This window comes from Berghia stephanieae, chromosome 8 (genome assembly GCF_034508935.2).
Source record: "Berghia stephanieae isolate SIO BIC M18660-M18661 chromosome 8, UCSD_Bste_1.3, whole genome shotgun sequence".
Taxonomy (NCBI): domain Eukaryota; kingdom Metazoa; phylum Mollusca; class Gastropoda; order Nudibranchia; family Aeolidiidae; genus Berghia; species Berghia stephanieae.
The window spans coordinates 1,205,153-1,225,083 of record NC_088367.1 but is presented as its reverse complement, the minus strand read 5'-3'; the positions used below and the strand labels follow the sequence as shown (position 1 = coordinate 1,225,083).

The 19,931-nt window shown below is 36.0% G+C and overlaps 1 protein-coding gene across 4 annotated transcripts in view; it reads left to right on the top strand.

Moving 5' to 3' along the window:
- Nucleotides 1-9,506, top strand: part of LOC144977998 (beta-1,4-galactosyltransferase galt-1-like) — a 71,831-nt gene extending 62,325 nt beyond the window's left edge. For all 4 annotated transcript variants that reach the window (XM_078923408.1, XM_078923409.1, XM_078923410.1 and 1 more), the window contains 3 exons: nt 3,131-3,219; nt 4,357-4,663; nt 7,296-9,506. In XM_078923408.1, the coding sequence (XP_078779534.1) occupies nt 3,131-3,219; nt 4,357-4,663; nt 7,296-7,967 (1,068 nt within the window). In that variant the 3' untranslated portion in view covers nt 7,968-9,506. The remainder of the gene's footprint in view (nt 1-3,130; nt 3,220-4,356; nt 4,664-7,295) is intronic.
- Nucleotides 9,507-19,931: the final 10,425 nt, after the last annotated feature.

Here is a 19,931-nt window from a genome sequence, read left to right as displayed (position 1 = left end):
ACTAGTTTTATGGAATCACTGGCCGAACGTAAGGGGCGGGGTTTTGAATATCTTTCAATTAGTTCCGAAAGGTAGGAAGGGGCAGCACCTTCAAGACAACGATACACTAAAACAAAAACTTTGAATTTAATCCTTTTCTCAACAGGCAGTCAATGCAGGTCATGAAGTAGAGGTCCGGCAGAGTCGCACCTACGCTTCATGCATACTAGTCTGGCAGCGCTATTTTGGACAATCTGAAGACGTCTCAGATTGTATTGCGAAACGCCAAACAACAGAGCATTGCAACAATCCAATTTCGATAGTACGAGGGACACAACCAGGTGTTTGGTCACATCCTCAGATATGAACCGTCTAATGGAAGCAATCTTTTTTTAGTTGGAAATGAGAGATCTAACCAAATTATTAACCTGATGCTCCATCGACAGTCCAGAGTCTAAGAATGTGCCAAGGTTTTTCACTTTGTCAACAATTTGAATGGAGGCATCCCCCAACTTCAAATCTGTTTCACTTTTCCACTTCCTGTTCCCCACATACAGCACCTCCGTCTTATCATCATTCAGTCTGTTCTCATTCATCCATTTCTTAACACTTTGGATACAATTTTTACTATTGGCTGATACTTCTTGTAAATTTCTCGTATTGGAAACGCAGTACAATTTCGTATCATCAGCGTATTGATGGTAAGACAGACCGAAACTTCTAATGATTTTAGACAGAGGGCCAACGTTAGGAACAAAAAGAACGGGTCCAAATACTGAACCCTGGGGAACCCCACAATCAAGAAAGATTTCCACCGATCTATATTCATCCACCGTAATAATCTGTTTACGATTAGCCATATATGACCGGTAGTACATATAATAATCAAAATAGATTAAAGCCTGTTCGCAATTCTTTATTTCTCTGTAAATATTGCGGAGTTCTACGCCAGTAATTAATTATAATAATAGTAATTCACATTTGTTTTGAAAAACTTATTCCGCTAAACACTGGTTCGTCTCTGGGTGCATTACAATGTCAAAGTCAATCCTATACACTAGTGGTTTGTAAATTTGGAAACACAAACAGGACAAGCAAACAAACAAAAACGGGATGAGTATTTATTTTTTTCACAGGGTGTGTGGGAATCGTAAAAATTATCGGTCGGAAATTGTTATTAAAGCTTTTGCCTGTGTATTGGTGGGGTTGGGGGGCTGGGGGGCTTGGGGGGGGGGGGAAGAGGGGGGTGTCATAAAAAAAATAATTGAGCATATATATAGCGCAATATCCACTTAACGTGCTCAATGCGCTTTACAAGGGCTCCCTGGTCAACAGCAACATTTAACATGTAGGACGAGACATGACGCCTGTTAGGCGATATTACAATTTTTCGGACAAAGACAACGCTGTTAACGGCCAGGTACTCATTTTACACCTGAGTACGGTGAGAGAATGTGAGTAAAGAGTCTTTTCCAAGGACTCAACTATGCGCCGAGCGAGGCTCGAACCCAGGACCTTCCGATCCGAAAGTGAGTGTCATACCACTAGACCACATAGCCGTCATCCAATCCCCACAACATAATCACTAGAAAAACAATAATCCAAATTAATGTGGGGGGGGGGGGGTGCCATCCAATCCCAACAACATAATCACTAGAAAAACAATAATCCAAATGAATATTTATACAACAGTTACAATGGGTGAATCAGTAGTCATCAAAGGAAAGACAATAATCCATTATTAAAATTTTACATGAAATCATTCAAGCGTAACGTATAACTGTACATACACCATAATCAGGGTTGCTCGTGTCAAAGGTTGACGTCGCATTAAGGTTATATCAATTATATCAATAATTAATTATCAGCAGGACTGATATCATAACGGAACGCATTTCTAATGGGCGTGAATTGACATTGTTGTAATGGGTAATATTTTGCATTGATAACCCAATTCATTATTGACTCATTGTTGCAATGGAAATATTTTTTTTAAAAAGAAAGAACTTTAGTATTATTTGTAATGAATAATACTAAATATTGTGATGTGGTCTAGTGGTATGACACTCGCTTTCGGATCGGAAGGTCCTGGGTTCGAGCCTCGCTCGGCGCATAGTTGAGTCCTTGGAGACGGCTGCTTACTCACATTTTCTCACCGTACTCAGGTGTAAAACGAGTACCTGGCCGTTAACAGCGTCGTCTCTGTCCGAAAAAAAAAAATCGAAATATCGCCTAACAGGCGTCATGTCCCGTCCTACATGTTAAATGTTTCTGTTGGTCAGGGACCCCTTGTAAAGCGCTTTAAGCACGTTTAATGGATATTGCATTGTATAAAAAAGCTAAAAAAAAAATCTCAATATTTCTTTCCCGTCGATCTGGGTTTTTTGTTTTTTTTAAAAAGTAAAGTATTAATGTTTTCATTGTTTTTTTTTGTTTAGTTTTTGGCTGAAGAAGGGTTCTGAGCCCGAAATGTTCAATGTTTAGTATGTTGTTCTTTTTCTTGTTCTTACTATATTAATTTTTTGTTTATAACTATTTAAACAATAGTGGGGAGGGGGGGGGGGAGGTAGTATCGGTCACTAAAGCATTTTTTTCAGTAACTTGAGAAACGTCGCATTCCACTCTTCCGATTGAATATCGATTCACAAAAAGAATATCAAAGTTGACATTTAACTCTATTCAAATTTGTGATTAACAACAGACATGTTTTGGTTTAGATTTCCTTGCATCGATGTTCACTTATTTGCAGGTCTGGTAACCCAAGCCCAATTATTTATGGATTTATTGTGATAACGAAACTATCACAAATGACGCAAGATACTGTCCATATATTATTTATTATAAACAGTGTTAAACTCGGCCCATAATTGAGTTCGGATGTCAGACCTGCAAATATGTACACGTCGCCTTATCCATATTATCAGTAGGTCGAATCTATAGATAGAACGAAGATGACGTCACTCTGGTCTTTGTTATTGTTTTTTGCCATCCGCGTTTATGAGTAATTCTCGATAAACATTATTAACCAGACTATAAACGTTTAAGGTACCACAAAGTTTTGTGTGTTTGTCCATTACACTTCCGGATGGCAATGTTATGAGCTTCTTAGCCAAGCGCATACTATCTATTCTTTCATCACCTCCCCAAACAGTTTCTCTTGGACCAGACATCAAACAAGAACACAGCCCCGCCAACAGCTGTAGGGAAGTTAGAGACAATACCAGAACATCATGGACGCAGGTGATTTTTAAAAAATAATAATAATAATGCTGAAAACTTATATAGCGCTATAGATAGTTCGAAGATGACACCACTCAGGTCTTTGTTATTGTTTTTTGCCATCCGCGTTTATGAGTAATGCTCACTGAACTGTATTAACCTGACTATAAACGTTCATGGATACACACAGTTTTGTGTGTTGGTCCGGTATACTTGCGGATGGCAATGTTATGAGCTTCTTAGCCAAGTGCATACTATCTATAACTCCGAGACACCAGACTCTAAGCGCTTAAATTACAAATTACTTTGGCTGAAACATACTCATTCACACACACAAGCATACGCACACACACACACACACATACACAAACACACAACACACAACAGAAACCAGACAGACCTATCTTGCTTCTCATACCATCTACTAAAGACGAAACATATGTTTTAAGCGAACGTTTAAAAATAGACAAAGATTCTTTTTCACGAATGCTCTGTGGTAAGGCGTTCCAAACAGGGTCCGAAATGAGAAAAGGATCTCATTCCAGCATTTTTCCGTATTCGAGGGACACTACTTTATCACAGACAGGCCAAACAGATAGATAAGACTTATCTTTACCTTTCTTCTGGTGAAGTTTATTTTTCATTTAAAAAAAAACTAATTTAGCACAAATAGATCAAACAGATAGATGTAGCGCAAATATTATGAACAAAAGCAATAGCTAGCTACCCTTAGGATAAGATACAAGTACTTTCATCAGATCTACCAGGCTCAGCTACCCAATCACTGCTAGGAGATTAGGATGGTCAGAAAAAATTGGTCCTGTGGTGTGACACTCGTTTCGGATCGGAAGGTCCTGGGTTCGGGCCCCGCAGGGCGCAAAGTTGAGCCCTTAGAAAAGACTCTTTACTCACATTCTCTCATCGTACTCAGGTGTAAAATGAGTACCTGGCCGTTAACAGCGTTGTCTCTGTAGGAAAAAAAAAGTAAAGTAATTTCACCAAACAGGCGTCAAATCTCGTTCTATATGTTACATGTTGCAGTTGGTTAGGGACCTTTTGTAAAGCGCTTTGAGCACGTTTAGTTGATATTGCCCTATCTAAATGCTCTATTAAAACAAAAAGGTTAAAACAAGACCTGGTTGCATGCATATTTCTCAGGTTCACAGCTTGCTACGTCTGCTGTAAAATTCCAAAGGGAATCAAGGAGGATTCGATTCTAGCCGTCAAAGTCTCACCCTCGAAAGGACCCAGCCCGGGAGGTGTGCCTGCCACTGTGCCCATATCCCAAACCCAGGATCGACTGGAGAAGAGAAATTGGAAATCAGAATTTACGGTTTGTTTGGCGCCCATTCAAAATAACTACAACAATGTGAGGAATCTTGTTGAGATGATTGAAATCAATCGACTACTCGGAGCCGAAAGATTAGTCGTTTATAATTTCAGCATTGGAACAGACGTCAATGAAGTGAGTACTTTACATTTGTTTTGTTTTGTTTTCGTTTTGTTTTGTTTTTGTTTTTTTTCGTTTTTTTTTGTTTGTTTTTTGTTTTGTTTTGTTTTTTTGCTTGTTTTTTTTTGGGGGGGGGGATTTGTTATTTTTTTGGGGGGGGGGGGGTTGTTTTGTTTGTTTGTTTTTGTTTTTAATTTTTTCTTCAGGTTGTTTTTCCCCCTCTGTAGCAGATCATTCTTTGTGTGTTTGGGGAGGGGGTGGCGGGAGGCGAAGAGGAGGGGGGATTGGATTCAGTAGTCTGATGTCACGCCGCCCGGCAATGGCGGCCATCTTGGTTCTAAACAAAGAAAATCATTACTTTTAATTCTTCATGCTGGCTAGAACTTTTCATATGTCTTGTGATCAGAATGTGTAAAAGTCAAAACATGATCAAATGTTTTTTTTTCCTCGGGATACGCTTTTATGCTCGCTGGAGAAATATTTCATACGGGCGTCCGCCATTGTTCCGATAGTTTAGAGCCAGTGTTACTAAGTTACCATGCGTCATTAGGAAGAAAGTGACGTTACGACTGTTGAATACTATTGGAAGATGAAGGGAAAGGGGCGGGGATCTCAGGGGGAGTGAGTTACAGTCTAGTAAAGTAGTATGACACCGTAGCCATCGTTAAGTTATAGCCTGACAATGAAACCCAAAAAGACTGGCATTTTGACGTCATTATTTGGTTTTTGCACCGTCTAGTGAGTTGTCGTTAGTAGAGCTCATGGAAACAAGTTATTTCATTGGTTGAACTATTGAATAAAACTCACGATTTGTTTTCTTTTGTGGCCAAAGACTGGCATTTTGACGTCATTTTTTGGTCAGTGTCAGGCAATAAGGTAACGATGGCTACGATAACATGACATATGTGACCCTTCGCCCCAAAACGGAATTAAGTCGGGTTGGTAAACATGTTGAAAATTGAATTCATAGCCAGAAATATCAGACTTGTGTTGAGTTTGTATGTTTTATTGAGGAGAATGGATACCATATTTTAGGGTGCTAATGCCAACAATTTATATTTTTTGACCGGTTTAACATTTAATTCGGCTTCTAGGCATATGGTTCGTTCCGACATAATACCGTTTTGAGACGATGGGTCACATATGACCTGCGGATTACGGGCTTAAAATCTGCCGTAAACCCACGCTGTTATAGATAGTATGCGCTTGGCTAAGGAGCTCATAACATTGCCATCCGGAAGTATAACGGACCAACACACAAAACTGTGTGTATCCATGAAAGTTCATAGTCAGGTTAATACAGTTCAGTGAGCATTACTCATAAACGCTGATGGCAAAAAAACAATAACAAAGACCTGAGTGACGTCATCTTCGAACTATCTATAGGTGTAAACTTGTTTATTGAAACTCATGTCCTTTGATTTTACACATTCGAAAAATTGTCAGTGTGTACACATTTACATAAGAAAACAAAGCTTCGTGGTTGATGCAATGTGTTTAAGGAAAACACTCACAACATCTGCCCGCCAGATGTAACATACCAAAACATATAATAATAATAATAATAATAATATAATAATAATAATAATAATAATAATAAATAATAATAAATAATAATAATAATAATAATAATAATAATAATAATAATAATAATAATAATAATAATAATAATTGTAATAATAATAATAATAATAATAATAATAATAATAATAATAATGATAATAATAATAATAATAATAATAATAATAATAATAATAATAATAATAATAATAATAATAATAATAATAATAATAACAATAATAACAATAATAATAATAATAATAATAATAATAATAATTTCTATAGCGCTCCTTTCCACCAAAAGTGCTCGGAAACGCTTATACATAATATTAAATGCATATGCGATCCTATATTATTATTATATCATTCAATGAAATCAGTAAAATCACTCATAGAAAACTGAAATGAAGTACTCTGTCTTCAACGGGGCTTGAACCCTCTCCTTACCACCTATTGGGAAATCGTCACATTTGTTACGATGCAACTGTCATTTTTCTCATCCAGATTTCATTTCTTTTTGCTATGGCTACAAAAACGTGACATTCTGTAATAGAGCTCACCTTATCGAACAATAATATTATGTATAGAATGTGCTTGTTGCTTTTCTATTTGAGTAAGAATTGTCTGTTTTTGTATAAGGTGGGCGTGAAGTTTTGGGGAAAATTCTGAAAATGCCTGGTAAGGAGAGGATTTAAATGCCAGAGAATTACGGTGTCTGATGTCTGCTAAAAGAGCGTTCCACACAGGAGGAGCAGAATGTACGAAAGCACGTCGTGAAAATTCGACTTTGGAATCAAACGGTTGAAGTACAGGGAAGTAGATGAGCAGAGAGAGAGAGAGAGAGAGAGAGAGAGAGAGAGAGAGAGAGAGAGAGAGAGAGAGAGAGAGATAGAGACAGAGAGAGAGATAGAGACAGAGAGAGAGAGAGAGATAACATTGTGTACCCTTAAAAATTCATAGTATGATAATATTTTAGTGAGAAGTTACCGACCAACTGGCGGTCTACAGACAATATCAAAGAGGATACTGAGCGTTGTCGAGTTCATTCCCGCTATATCCTTTTTTTTTTTCTCACTCTCTATTTCAGCTGCTGCAGCACTACAAAAATACCAATTTCGTCGAGATAATAGATTGGCCTTTGAGCTTAAAGGTTGGAGAAGATTCAGTGGGTCCAGATATCCACTACTACGGACAAATGATTGCCCAAAACGATTGTCTTTACAGAAACAGGGACCATTCTAAGTACATCGTCATCACCGATATAGACGAATTCATTTTCCCCAAAGTTAAAAATATTTCAACTTGGAAAGAATTGATCGAGTATAGAAAGAAGAAAAATAAAAACTTTGTCGTTTTCCAGTTTAGAAATACATATTTCAGGGAAGAATGGCCTGCGAATACTGGGGAGTTGGGTGCCTTTGAATTTAAAGACACAATTGCTAAAAATAGTTCTGTTGTACTAGCATCGATCTATAGAGAAAACAAGTTTTTTGCACACGACTTAAGATCGAAGAATATAGTGGATCCGTTAGGCGTAAAGACGGTTGGAATTCACAACATCTGGAAGGCATATGGTCCGATCGACAGAGTCCCCGAATCAGACGGTTACCTCCATCATTATAAAGATTATGGAAATCCTGAGACAAACAAACATTTACGTGTTCGGGATGACAGTGTGTTGAAAACGTATGGACCGATGATTGCCCAGGCATTGGAGAAGAAGTGGAAAGAGCTTAAACAATACGATTTAATTCGATGATTGTCCAAATACTGGAGAAGTGTGTAAGGTTTGGGTCCAACTAATTGTCGTCCGGAGGCCTAGGGAAGCCGTCCGGAGGCCTAGGGAAGCGTCCGGAGGCCTAGGGAAGCCGTCCGAAGGTCATCTAAAGCATTTGCAAGCTATCCGGACATCAGAGTTGTACGAAGCTTTCCAGAAGTGTCCGAAAGGGAGGCCTTCCGAAGCTCCTCGTGCTGCTCCGGACGGCAATTAGTAGAACTACTAATAATGGGAGCGATCTATATTCATGTTTTCGTCCATCCTAGTCATCGATCACATGATTTGTTGCTGTACAACGATTGGACATTTCTCAATGTATCTAAACACGCTGCTTTGTTTATGAAAGTTGGAAACATACCCATGAGTCATGCTGAGCAAAATGACCAATTGAAACTTTGGATATTTCTCAAACTGTGAACACTTTTCACTTTGTGGGTCATTTTGAGCAAACTTTGCAATGTGACCAATGACCTCGAGCACGTGGAAATGTAATATAGATCATGCCCATTGATGTCCGGAGCTGATTGACTTTTATTTATAGAGTTATTGTATGAATGATCAAAGGAAGATAATCGTATAATTTCATTGAGTTAGTTTGTTGTGAATTATATCCCTTTAAAGACCCTATTCTTTTATGTTAATTATATTTGTCTCCTATATTATTGTCCTTGTCATTTATAGTTATAGTTGTTTCCCCTTTCTAATGCGCCAAAATTACCAAAGGACACAATGTCTGAACAATAATTTTATACGATCACTGTCACCAATAGCACGTTCACTGATCACACTTAGCATTGCATGACGTTTGTGACAAGTTAAGACGCTTTAAGTTTTCCTAAAGCAATCTGTATCCAACCTTCTCATTTCACTTTGGAAAAACTCAAATTTGAACTCACTCAATCCTAGAGATTTTTGCTACATTTCAAAATTTTAAAAATGTATATTAAAAATGAGCATGTACATAGATAGTTTTATTCAACCATTAACATGCAAAAACTAAAAAACATTAGCTTTGTTACTACTTGTAAAGCGCTTTGAGCACGTTTAGTGGATATTGCGCTATATCAAAGCTCAACTTTTTTTTCTCCAGCATACGTTTTTGAGTTTTGTGTCCACATCCCGAACGCAATTTTCCAGCATCAATACAATGAACTCCACAGAAGATATTTTGTTACCATAAGACTTACATTCATGCATAATGAAAACTTTTAACTAGACGTGTACATATACGCAGGTCTTACATCCGAAGCCACTTATGGGCCTAGTTTAACATTGTTGTAATGGACATTATTTTGCGTCATTTTTGAGATTTCCATTACAATAATGAGTCCATAAGGAATTGGGTTACCAGACCTGCAAATAAATGCACGTCGGTTTAACTCTATCATTATTATTATTATTCGATATATCTGATTTTATTTTTATAGTCTCAAAAACAAAACGAAACAAAACAAAAAATGTTTTTAAAATTATGTAACTGTTCAAGAAATAAATAAATGATTGTATGCTTTTCCGTATTTACACCATTGTAACAATGAAATATTTCATATTATATCCCTGTAAACAACGTGTTCATATTTAATGTATGTTGCGAAATAATGGGCTGTCCCTCTCACACATGCAGTCAATTTAATCAATTTTCCTACATTAAACACATATTTAATGCCTTAAATTATATTTTTTACGCGTCTAAACACATTACACTGACAATTGAAATGCAAAACATTGTCTGATATGATGGCATTGTTGTTTGGTGGGGACTTTTTTTCATTCAGTCGTGAATTCGACATGTCTCGTGTTGAAGCCATGTTAGAAGGGTTAGCCCACTTACACTTATGTACACATTGTGTTTTCGGTTAAAACACAAGGCAGTTTATACCGATATCGAAGCAAATAGACGAAATTGATCCTCGAAACCTTTTCAGGGGGTTGGGCAACGCCCACTTTTGACCTCTATGTAATTATTTAAAAAACCGAAAAATCTGGGAAAGCCCACTTGTCCTTAAAAGCGTCCATTTATAGATCTGATAACCCGAATTGTTATGATCTCATTGTCGTAATGGAAATACTACATACTCTGAAACCAAAGCAAAATATTGTCCATTACAATCATGTTAAATCATACCCGTAATTGCGTTCAGTGATCAGACCTGGACATGGATTCAACTTGCCTTATTATTATTATCATTATTATTATTATTATTATTATTATTATTATTATTATTATTATTATTATTATTATTTTATTTATTATTATTATTATTATTATTATTATTATTATTATATTATTATATTATTATTATTATTATTATTATTATTATTATATTATTATTATTATTATTATTATTATTATTATTATTATTATTATTATTTATTATTATTATTATTATTATTATATTATTATTATTATTATTATTATTATTATTATTATTATTATTATTATTATTATTATTATTTATTATTATTATTATTATTATTATCATTATTATTATTATTATTATTATTATTATTATTATTATTATTATTATTATTATTTATTTTATTATTATATTATTATTATTATATTATTATTATTATTATTATTATCATTATTTATTTGTTATGATATCATTATTCGATTTTAATTCCTTGATTTGTTGAATGGAAATATTCTATTCATGTACGATTGTATCGGCAATTGCCTTGGTTTGTTGAATGGAAATATTCTATTCATGTACGAGTTGTATCGGCAATTGCCTTGGTTTGTTGAATGGAAATATTCTATTCATGTACGAGTTGTATCGGCAATTGCCTTGGTTTGTTGAATGGAAATATTCTATTCATGTACGAGTTGTATCGGCAATTGCCTTGGTTTGTTGAATGGAAATATTCTATTCATGTACGAGTTGTATCGGCAATTGCCTTGGTTTGTTGAATGGAAATATTCTATTCATGTACGAGTTGTATCGGCAATTGCCTTGGTTTGTTGAATGGAAATATTCTATTCATGTACGAGTTGTATCGGCAATTGCCTTGGTTTGTTGAATGGAAATATTCTATTCATGTACGAGTTGTATCGGCAATTGCCTTGGTTTGTTGAATGGAAATATTCTATTCATGTACGAGTTGTATCGGCAATTGCCTTGGTTTGTTGAATGGAAATATTCTATTCATGTACGAGTTGTATCGGCAATTGCCTTGGTTTGTTGAATGGAAATATTCTATTCATGTACGAGTTGTATCGGCAATTGCCTTGGTTTGTTGAATGGAAATATTCTATTCATGTACGAGTTGTATCGGCAATTGCCTTGGTTTGTTGAATGGAAATATTCTATTCATGTACGAGTTGTATCGGCAATTGCCTTGGTTTGTTGATAGGAAATATTCTATTCATGTACGAGTTGTATCGGCAATTGCCTTGGTTTGTTGAATGGAAATATTCTATTCATGTACGAGTTGTATCGGCAATTGCCTTGGTTTGTTGAATGGAAATATTCTATTCATGTACGAGTTGTATCGGCAATTGCCTTGGTTTGTTGAATGGAAATATTCTATTCATGTACGAGTTGTATCGGCAATTGCCTTGGTTTGTTGAATGGAAATATTCTATTCATGTACGAGTTGTATCGGCAATTGCCTTGGTTTGTTGAATGGAAATATTCTATTCATGTACGAGTTGTATCGGCAATTGCCTTGGTTTGTTGAATGGAAATATTCTATTCATGTACGAGTTGTATCGGCAATTGCCTTGGTTTGTTGGAAATATTCTATTCATGTACGAGTTGTATCGGCAATTGCCTTGGTTTGTTGAATGGAAATATTCTATTCATGTACGAGTTGTATCGGCAATTGCCTTGGTTTGTTGAATGGAAATATTCTATTCATGTACGAGTTGTATCGGCAATTGCCTTGGTTTGTTGAATGGAAATATTCTATTCATGTACGAGTTGTATCGGCAATTGCCTTGGTTTGTTGAATGGAAATATTCTGTTGGATGGAATTTTCGTCATGTCGCATTGCTTGGTTGTGAAGAATTTCATGACAGTGAGCATTGCTGGTTGTAGGAAATATTATCAGTAGTTATCGCATTCTTGGTTTGTTGATGAATATTATTCATTCGGTGTTCGCAATTCTTTGTTGAAGGAATTTTAGTACGTGTATCGCATTGCCTGTTTGTGAATGAATTCTTCTGTGGTTATCGCATGCTGGTTTTGAATGATTCTATTGTAGGTGTATCGGCATTGCTTGTGTTGAAGGAATATTATTAACGATTATCGCATGCCTGGTTTGAGGAAATTCTATTCATTATTGTACGCAAGCCTTGTTTGTTGAGAAATTCTATGACAGTGTACGCATGCTTGTTTGTGAATGATATTTTCTCGGTGATCGGCAATTCCTTGTTGTGAGAATATTCTATCAGTAGTGTATCGCAATTGCCTGTTTGTGAGAAATATATTGTACGGTGTCGCATTGCTTGTTGTTGATGGAATCATCTGTTGTTCGGCAATGCTTGGTTGAGGAATATCTATTCATGTAGTGTACGCAATGCTGTTGTTGAATGGAATTTATCGTACGAGTGTAGGCATGCTGTGTGATGATATTATAGAGAGTTTGAATGCTTGTGTGAATGAATATGTGAGTGTTCGCATTGCCTGGTGTGGTTTTCGTGGGGGGTTTGTTGAGAATTTATATTAGGTTGTATCGGCATGCTGGTTTGTTGATGGAATATTATTCATGTACAGTTGTACGGCAATTGCTGTTGTTGAAGGAATTCTATCATTCGAGTGTTCGCATTGCCTTGTTGTTGAATGGAATTTCATTCATGTACGAGTTGTATCGGCAATTGCTTGTTTGTGAATGGAATATTCTATTCATGTACGGTTGTATCGGCAATTGCCTTGGTTTGTTGAATGGAATATTTATTATGTACGAGTTGTATCGGCAATTGCCTTGGTTGTTGATGGAAATATCATTCATGTACGAGTTGTATCGCATTGCTGGTTTGTTGAAGAAATATTCTATTCATGAGGTTGTATCGCAATTGCTTGGTTTGTTGAATGGAATATTCTATTCATGTACGAGTTGTATCGGCAATTGCCTTGGTTTGTTGAATGGAAATATTCTATTCATGTACGAGTTGTATCGGCAATTGCCTTGGTTTGTTGAATGGAAATATTCTATTCATGTACGAGTTGTATCGGCAATTGCCTTGGTTTGTTGAATGGAAATATTCTATTCATGTACGAGTTGAAATCGGCAATTGCCTTGGTTTGTTGAATGGAAATATTCTATTCATGTACGAGTTGTATCGGCAATTGCCTTGGTTTGTTGAATGGAAATATTCTATTCATGTACGAGTTGTATCGGCAATTGCCTTGGTTTGTTGAATGGAAATATTCTATTCATGTACGAGTTGTATCGGCAATTGCCTTGGTTTGTTGAATGGAAATATTCTATTCATGTACGAGTTGTATCGGCAATTGCCTTGGTTTGTTGAATGGAAATATTCTATTCATGTACGAGTTGTATCGGCAATTGCCTTGGTTTGTTGAATGGAAATTTTCTATTCATGTACGAGTTGTATCGGCAATTGCCTTGGTTTGTTGAATGGAAATATTCTATTCATGTACGAGTTGTATCGGCAATTGCCTTGGTATTGTTGAATGGAAATATTCTATTCATGTACGAGTTGTATCGGCAATTGCCTTGGTTTGTTGAATGGAAATATTCTATTCATGTACGAGTTGTATCGGCAATTGCCTTGGTTTGTTGAATGGAAATATTCTATCATGTACGAGTTGTATCGCAATTGCCTTGTTTGTTGAATGGAAATATTCTATTCATGTACGAGTTGTATCGGCAATTGCCTTGGTTTGTTGAATGGAAATATTCTATTCATGTACGAGTTGTATCGGCAATTGCCTTGGTTTGTTGAATGGAAATATTCTATTCATGTACGAGTTGTATCGGCAATTGCCTTGGTTTTTTGAATGGAAATATTCTATTCATGTACGAGTTGTATCGGCAATTGCCTTGGTTTTTATTGTATTATTGTAGTTTATGGCAATGCTGGTTTGTGATGGAAATTTATTCATGTACGAGTTGTATCGGCATTGCCTTGGTTTGTTGAATGGAAAAATTCTATTCATGTACGAGTGTATCGGCAATTGCCTTGGTTTGTTGAATGGAAATATTCTATTCATGTACGAGTTGTATCGGCAATTGCCTTGGTTTGTTGAATGGAAAAATTCTATTCATGTACGAGTTGTATCGGCAATTGCCTTGGTTTGTTGAATGGAAATATTCTATTCATGTACGAGTTGTATCGGCAATTGCCTTGGTTTGTTGAATGGAAATATTCTATTCATGTACGAGTTGTATCGGCAATTGCCTTGGTTTGTTGAATGGAAATATTCTATTCATGTACGAGTTGTATCGGCATTGCCTTGGTTTGTTGAATGGAAATATTCTATTCATGTACGAGTGTATCGGCAATTGCCTTGGTTGTTGAATGGAAATATTCTATTCATGTACGAGTTGTATCGGCAATGCCTTGGTTTGTTGAATGGAAATATTCTATTCATGTACGAGTTGTATCGGCAATTGCCTTGGTTTGTTGAATGGAAATATTCTATTCATGTACGAGTTGTATCGGCAATTGCCTTGGTTTGTTGAATGGAAATATTCTATTCATGTACGAGTTGTATCGGCAATTGCCTTGGTTTTTTTTTTGCATTGCTTTTTGAATGGAAATATTCTATTCATGTACGAGTTGTATCGGCAATTGCCTTGGTTTTTTTAATGGAAATATTCTATTCATGTACGAGTTGTATCGGCAATTGCCTTGGTTTGTTGAATGGAAATATTCTATTCATGTACGAGTGTTATCGGCAATTGCCTTGGTTTGTTGAATGGAAATATTCTATTCATGTACGAGTTGTATCGGCAATTGCCTTGGTTTGTTGAATGGAAATATTCTATTCATGTACGAGTTGTATCGGCAATTGCCTTGGTTTGTTGAATGGAAATATCTATTACTTGTATCGAATGGTTGTATGGAATTTCTATTTTGTTGATGGAATTCTTTTGTGATGGTATTTTATGTACATTGTTGGTTGATGTTTTAATGAATTCATAGTACGAGTTGTATCGGCAATTGCCTGTTTGTTGAATGGAAATATTCTATTCTACGATGTACGGATTGTGGTTTGTAATGATTTTATTTGTGATGTATCCATTGCGGTTGTATGGAATTTGTTTGTACGAGTTTATCATTGCCTTGGTTTGTTGAATGGAAATATTTATTCATGTACGAGTTGTTCGGCAATGCCTTGGTTTGTTGAATGGAAATATTCTATTCATGTAGAGTTGTATCGGCAATTGCCTTGGTTTGTTGAATGGAAATATTCTATTTTACGAGTTGTATCGGCAATTGCCTGGTTTGTTGAATGGAAATATTCTATTCATGTACGAGTTGTATCGGCAATTGCCTTGGTTTGTTGAATGGAAATATTCTATTCATGTACGAGTTGTATCGGCAATTGCCTTGGTTTGTTGAATGGAAATATTCTATTCATGTACGAGTTGTATCGGCAATTGCCTTGGTTTGTTGAATGGAAATATTCTATTCATGTACGAGTTGTATCGGCAATTGCCTTGGTTTGTTGAATGGAATATTCTATCATGTACGAGTTGTATCGGCAATTGCCTTGGTTTGTTGAATGGAAATATTCTATTCATGTACGAGTTGTATCGGCAATTGCCTTGGTTTGTTGAATGGAAATATTCTATTCATGTACGAGTTGTATCGGCAATTGCCTTGGTTTGTTGAATGGAAATATTCTATTCATGTACGAGTTGTATCGGCAATTGCCTTGGTTTGTTGAATGGAAATATTCTATTCATGTACGAGTTGTATCGGCAATTGCCTTGGTTTGTTGAATGGAAATTATTACTCCAATTCATGTGTAGAACGTATCTGTGTATCGGCAATTGCCTTGGTTTGTTGAATGGAAATATTCTATTCATGTACGAGTTGTATCGGCAATTGCCTTGGTTTGTTGAATGGAAATATTCTATTCATGTACGAGTTGTATCGGCAATTGCCTTGGTTTGTTGATGGAATTATTCTATTCATGTACGAGTTGTATCGGCAATTGCCTTGGTTTGTTGAATGGAAATATTCTATTCATGTACGAGTTGTATCGGCAATTGCCTTGGTTTGTTGAATGGAAATATTCTATTCATGTACGAGTTGTATCGGCAATTGCCTTGGTTTGTTGAATGGAAATATTCTATTCATGTACGAGTTGTATCGGCAATTGCCTTGGTTTGTTGAATGGAAATATTCTATTCATGTACGAGTTGTATCGGCAATTGCCTTGGTTTGTTGAATGGAAATTATTCATGTACGAGTTGTATCGCAATTGCCTAGGTTTGTTGATGGAAATTTTATTGTACGGTTGTATCGGCAATTGCCTTGGTTTGTTGAATGGAAATATTCTATTCATGTACGAGTTGTATCGGCAATTGCCTTGGTTTGTTGAATGGAAATATTCTATTCATGTACGAGTTGTATCGGCAATTGCCTTGGTTTGTTGAATGGAAATATTCTATTCATGTACGAGTTGTATCGGCAATTGCCTTGGTTTGTTGAATGGAAATATTCTATTCATGTACGAGTTGTATCGGCAATTGCCTTGGTTTGTTGAATGGAAATATTCTATTCATGTACGAGTTGTATCGGCAATTGCCTTGGTTTGTTGAATGGAAATATTCTATTCATGTACGAGTTGTATCGGCAATTGCCTTGGTTTGTTGAATGGAAATATTCTATTCATGTACGAGTTGTATCGGCAATTGCCTTGGTTTGTTGAATGGAAATATTCTATTCATGTACGAGTTGTATCGGCAATTGCCTTGGTTTGTTGAATGGAAATATTCTATTCATGTACGAGTTGTATCGGCAATTGCCTTGGTTTGTTGAATGGAAATATTCTATTCATGTACGAGTTGTATCGGCAATTGCCTTGGTTTGTTGAATGGAAATATTCTATTCATGTACGAGTTGTATCGGCAATTGCCTTGGTTTGTTGAATGGAAATATTCTATTCATGTACGAGTTGTATCGGCAATTGCCTTGGTTTGTTGAATGGAAATATTCTATTCATGTACGAGTGTATCGGCAATTGCCTTGGTTTGTTGAATGGAAATATTCTATTCATGTACGAGTTGTATCGGCAATTGCCTTGGTTTGTTGAATGGAAATATTCTATTCATGTACGAGTTGTATCGGCAATTGCCTTGGTTTGTTGAATGGAAATATTCTATTCATGTACGAGTTGTATCGGCAATTCCCTTGGTTTGTTGAATGGAAATATTCTATTCATGTACGAGTTGTATCGGCAATTGCCTTGGTTTGTTGAATGGAAATATTCTATTCATGTACGAGTTGTATCGGCAATTGCCTTGGTTTGTTGAATGGAAATATTCTATTCATGTACGAGTTGTATCGGCAATTGCCTTGGTTTGTTGAATGGAAATATTCTATTCATGTACGAGTTGTATCGGCAATTGCCTTGGTTTGTTGAATGGAAATATTCTATTCATATTCATGTACGAGTTGTATCGGCAATTGCCTTGGTTTGTTGAATGGAAATATTCTATTCATGTACGAGTTGTATCGGCAATTGCCTTGGTTTGTTGAATGGAAATATTCTATTCATGTACGAGTTGTATCGGCAATTGCCTTGGTTTGTTGAATGGAAATATTCTATTCATGTACGAGTTGTATCGGCAATTGCCTTGGTTTGTTGAATGGAAATATTCTATTCATGTACGAGTTGTATCGGCAAATTGCCTTGGTTTGTTGAATGGAAATATTCTATTCATGTACGAGTTGTATCGGCAATTGCCTTGGTTTGTTGAATGGAAATATTCTATTCATGTACGAGTTGTATCGGCAATTGCCTTGGTTTGTTGAATGGAAATATTCTATTCATGTACGAGTTGTATCGGCAATTGCCTTGGTTTGTTGAATGGAAATATTCTATTCATGTACGAGTTGTATCGGCAATTGCCTTGGTTTGTTGAATGGAAATATTCTATTCATGTACGAGTTGTATCGGCAATTGCCTTGGTTTGTTGAATGGAAATATTCTATTCATGTACGAGTTGTATCGGCAATTGCCTTGGTTTGTTGAATGGAAATATTCTATTCATGTACGAGTTGTATCGGCAATTGCCTTGGTTTGTTGAATGGAAATATTCTATTCATGTACGAGTTTATCGGCAATTGCCTTGGTTTGTTGAATGGAAATATTCTATTCATGTACGAGTTGTATCGGCAATTGCCTTGGTTTGTTGAATGGAAATATTCTATTCATGTACGAGTTGTATCGGCAATTGCCTTGGTTTGTTGAATGGAAATATTCTATTCATGTACGAGTTGTATCGGCAATTGCCTTGGTTTGTTGAATGGAAATATTCTATTCATGTACGAGTTGTATCGGCAATTGCCTTGGTTTGTTGAATGGAAATATTCTATTCATGTACGAGTTGTATCGGCAATTGCCTTGGTTTGTTGAATGGAAATATTCTATTCATGTACGAGTTGTATCGGCAATTGCCTTGGTTTGTTGAATGGAAATATTCTATTCATGTACGAGTTGTATCGGCAATTGCCTTGGTTTGTTGAATGGAAATATTCTATTCATGTACGAGTTGTATCGGCAATTGCCTTGGTTTGTTGAATGGAAATATTCTATTCATGTACGAGTTGTATCGGCAATTGCCTTGGTTTGTTGAATGGAAATATTCTATTCATGTACGAGTTGTATCGGCAATTGCCTTGGTTTGTTGAATGGAATATTCTATTCATGTACGAGTTGTATCGGCAATTGCCTTGGTTTGTTGAATGGAAATATTCTATTCATGTACGAGTTGTATCGGCAATTGCCTTGGTTTGTTGAATGGAAATATTCTATTCATGTACGAGTTGTATCGGCAATTGCCTTGGTTTGTTGAATGGAAATATTCTATTCATGTACGAGTTGTATCGGCAATTGCCTTGGTTTGTTGAATGGAAATATTCTATTCATGTACGAGTTGTATCGGAATTGCCTTGGTTTGTTGAATGGAAATATTCTATTCATGTACGAGTTGTATCGGCAATTGCCTTGGTTTGTTGAATGGAAATATTCTATTCATATGTTAGCGTAGTTGATATCGCAAATTGCCTTGGTTTGTTGAATGGAAATATTCTATTCATGTACGAGTTGTATCGGCAATTGCCTTGGTTTGTTGAATGGAAATATTCTATTCATGTACGGTGTATCGGCAATGCTTGGTTTTTGATGGAAAATTCTTTCATGTCGAGTTGATCGGCAATTGCTTGGTTGTTGAATGGAAATATTCTATTCATGTACGAGTTGTATCGGCAATTGCCTTGGTTTGTTGAATGGAAATATTCTATTCATGTACGAGTTGTATCGGCAATTGCCTTGGTTTGTTGAATGGAAATATTCTATTCATGTACGAGTTGTATCGGCAATTGCCTTGGTTTGTTGAATGGAAATATTCTATTCATGTACGAGTTGTATCGGCAATTGCCTTGGTTTGTTGAATGGAAATATTCTATTCATGTACGAGTTGTATCGGCAATTGCCTTGGTTTGTTGAATGGAAATATTCTATTCATGTACGAGTTGTATCGGCAATTGCCTTGGTTTGTTGAATGGAAATATTCTATTCATGTACGAGTTGTATCGGCAATTGCCTTGGTTTGTTGAATGGAAATATTCTATTCATGTACGAGTTGTATCGGCAATTGCCTTGGTTTGTTGAATGGAAATATTCTATTCATGTACGAGTTGTATCGGCAATTGCCTTGGTTTGTTGAATGGAAATATTCTATTCATGTACGAGTTGTATCGGCAATTGCCTTGGTTTGTTGAATGGAAATATTCTA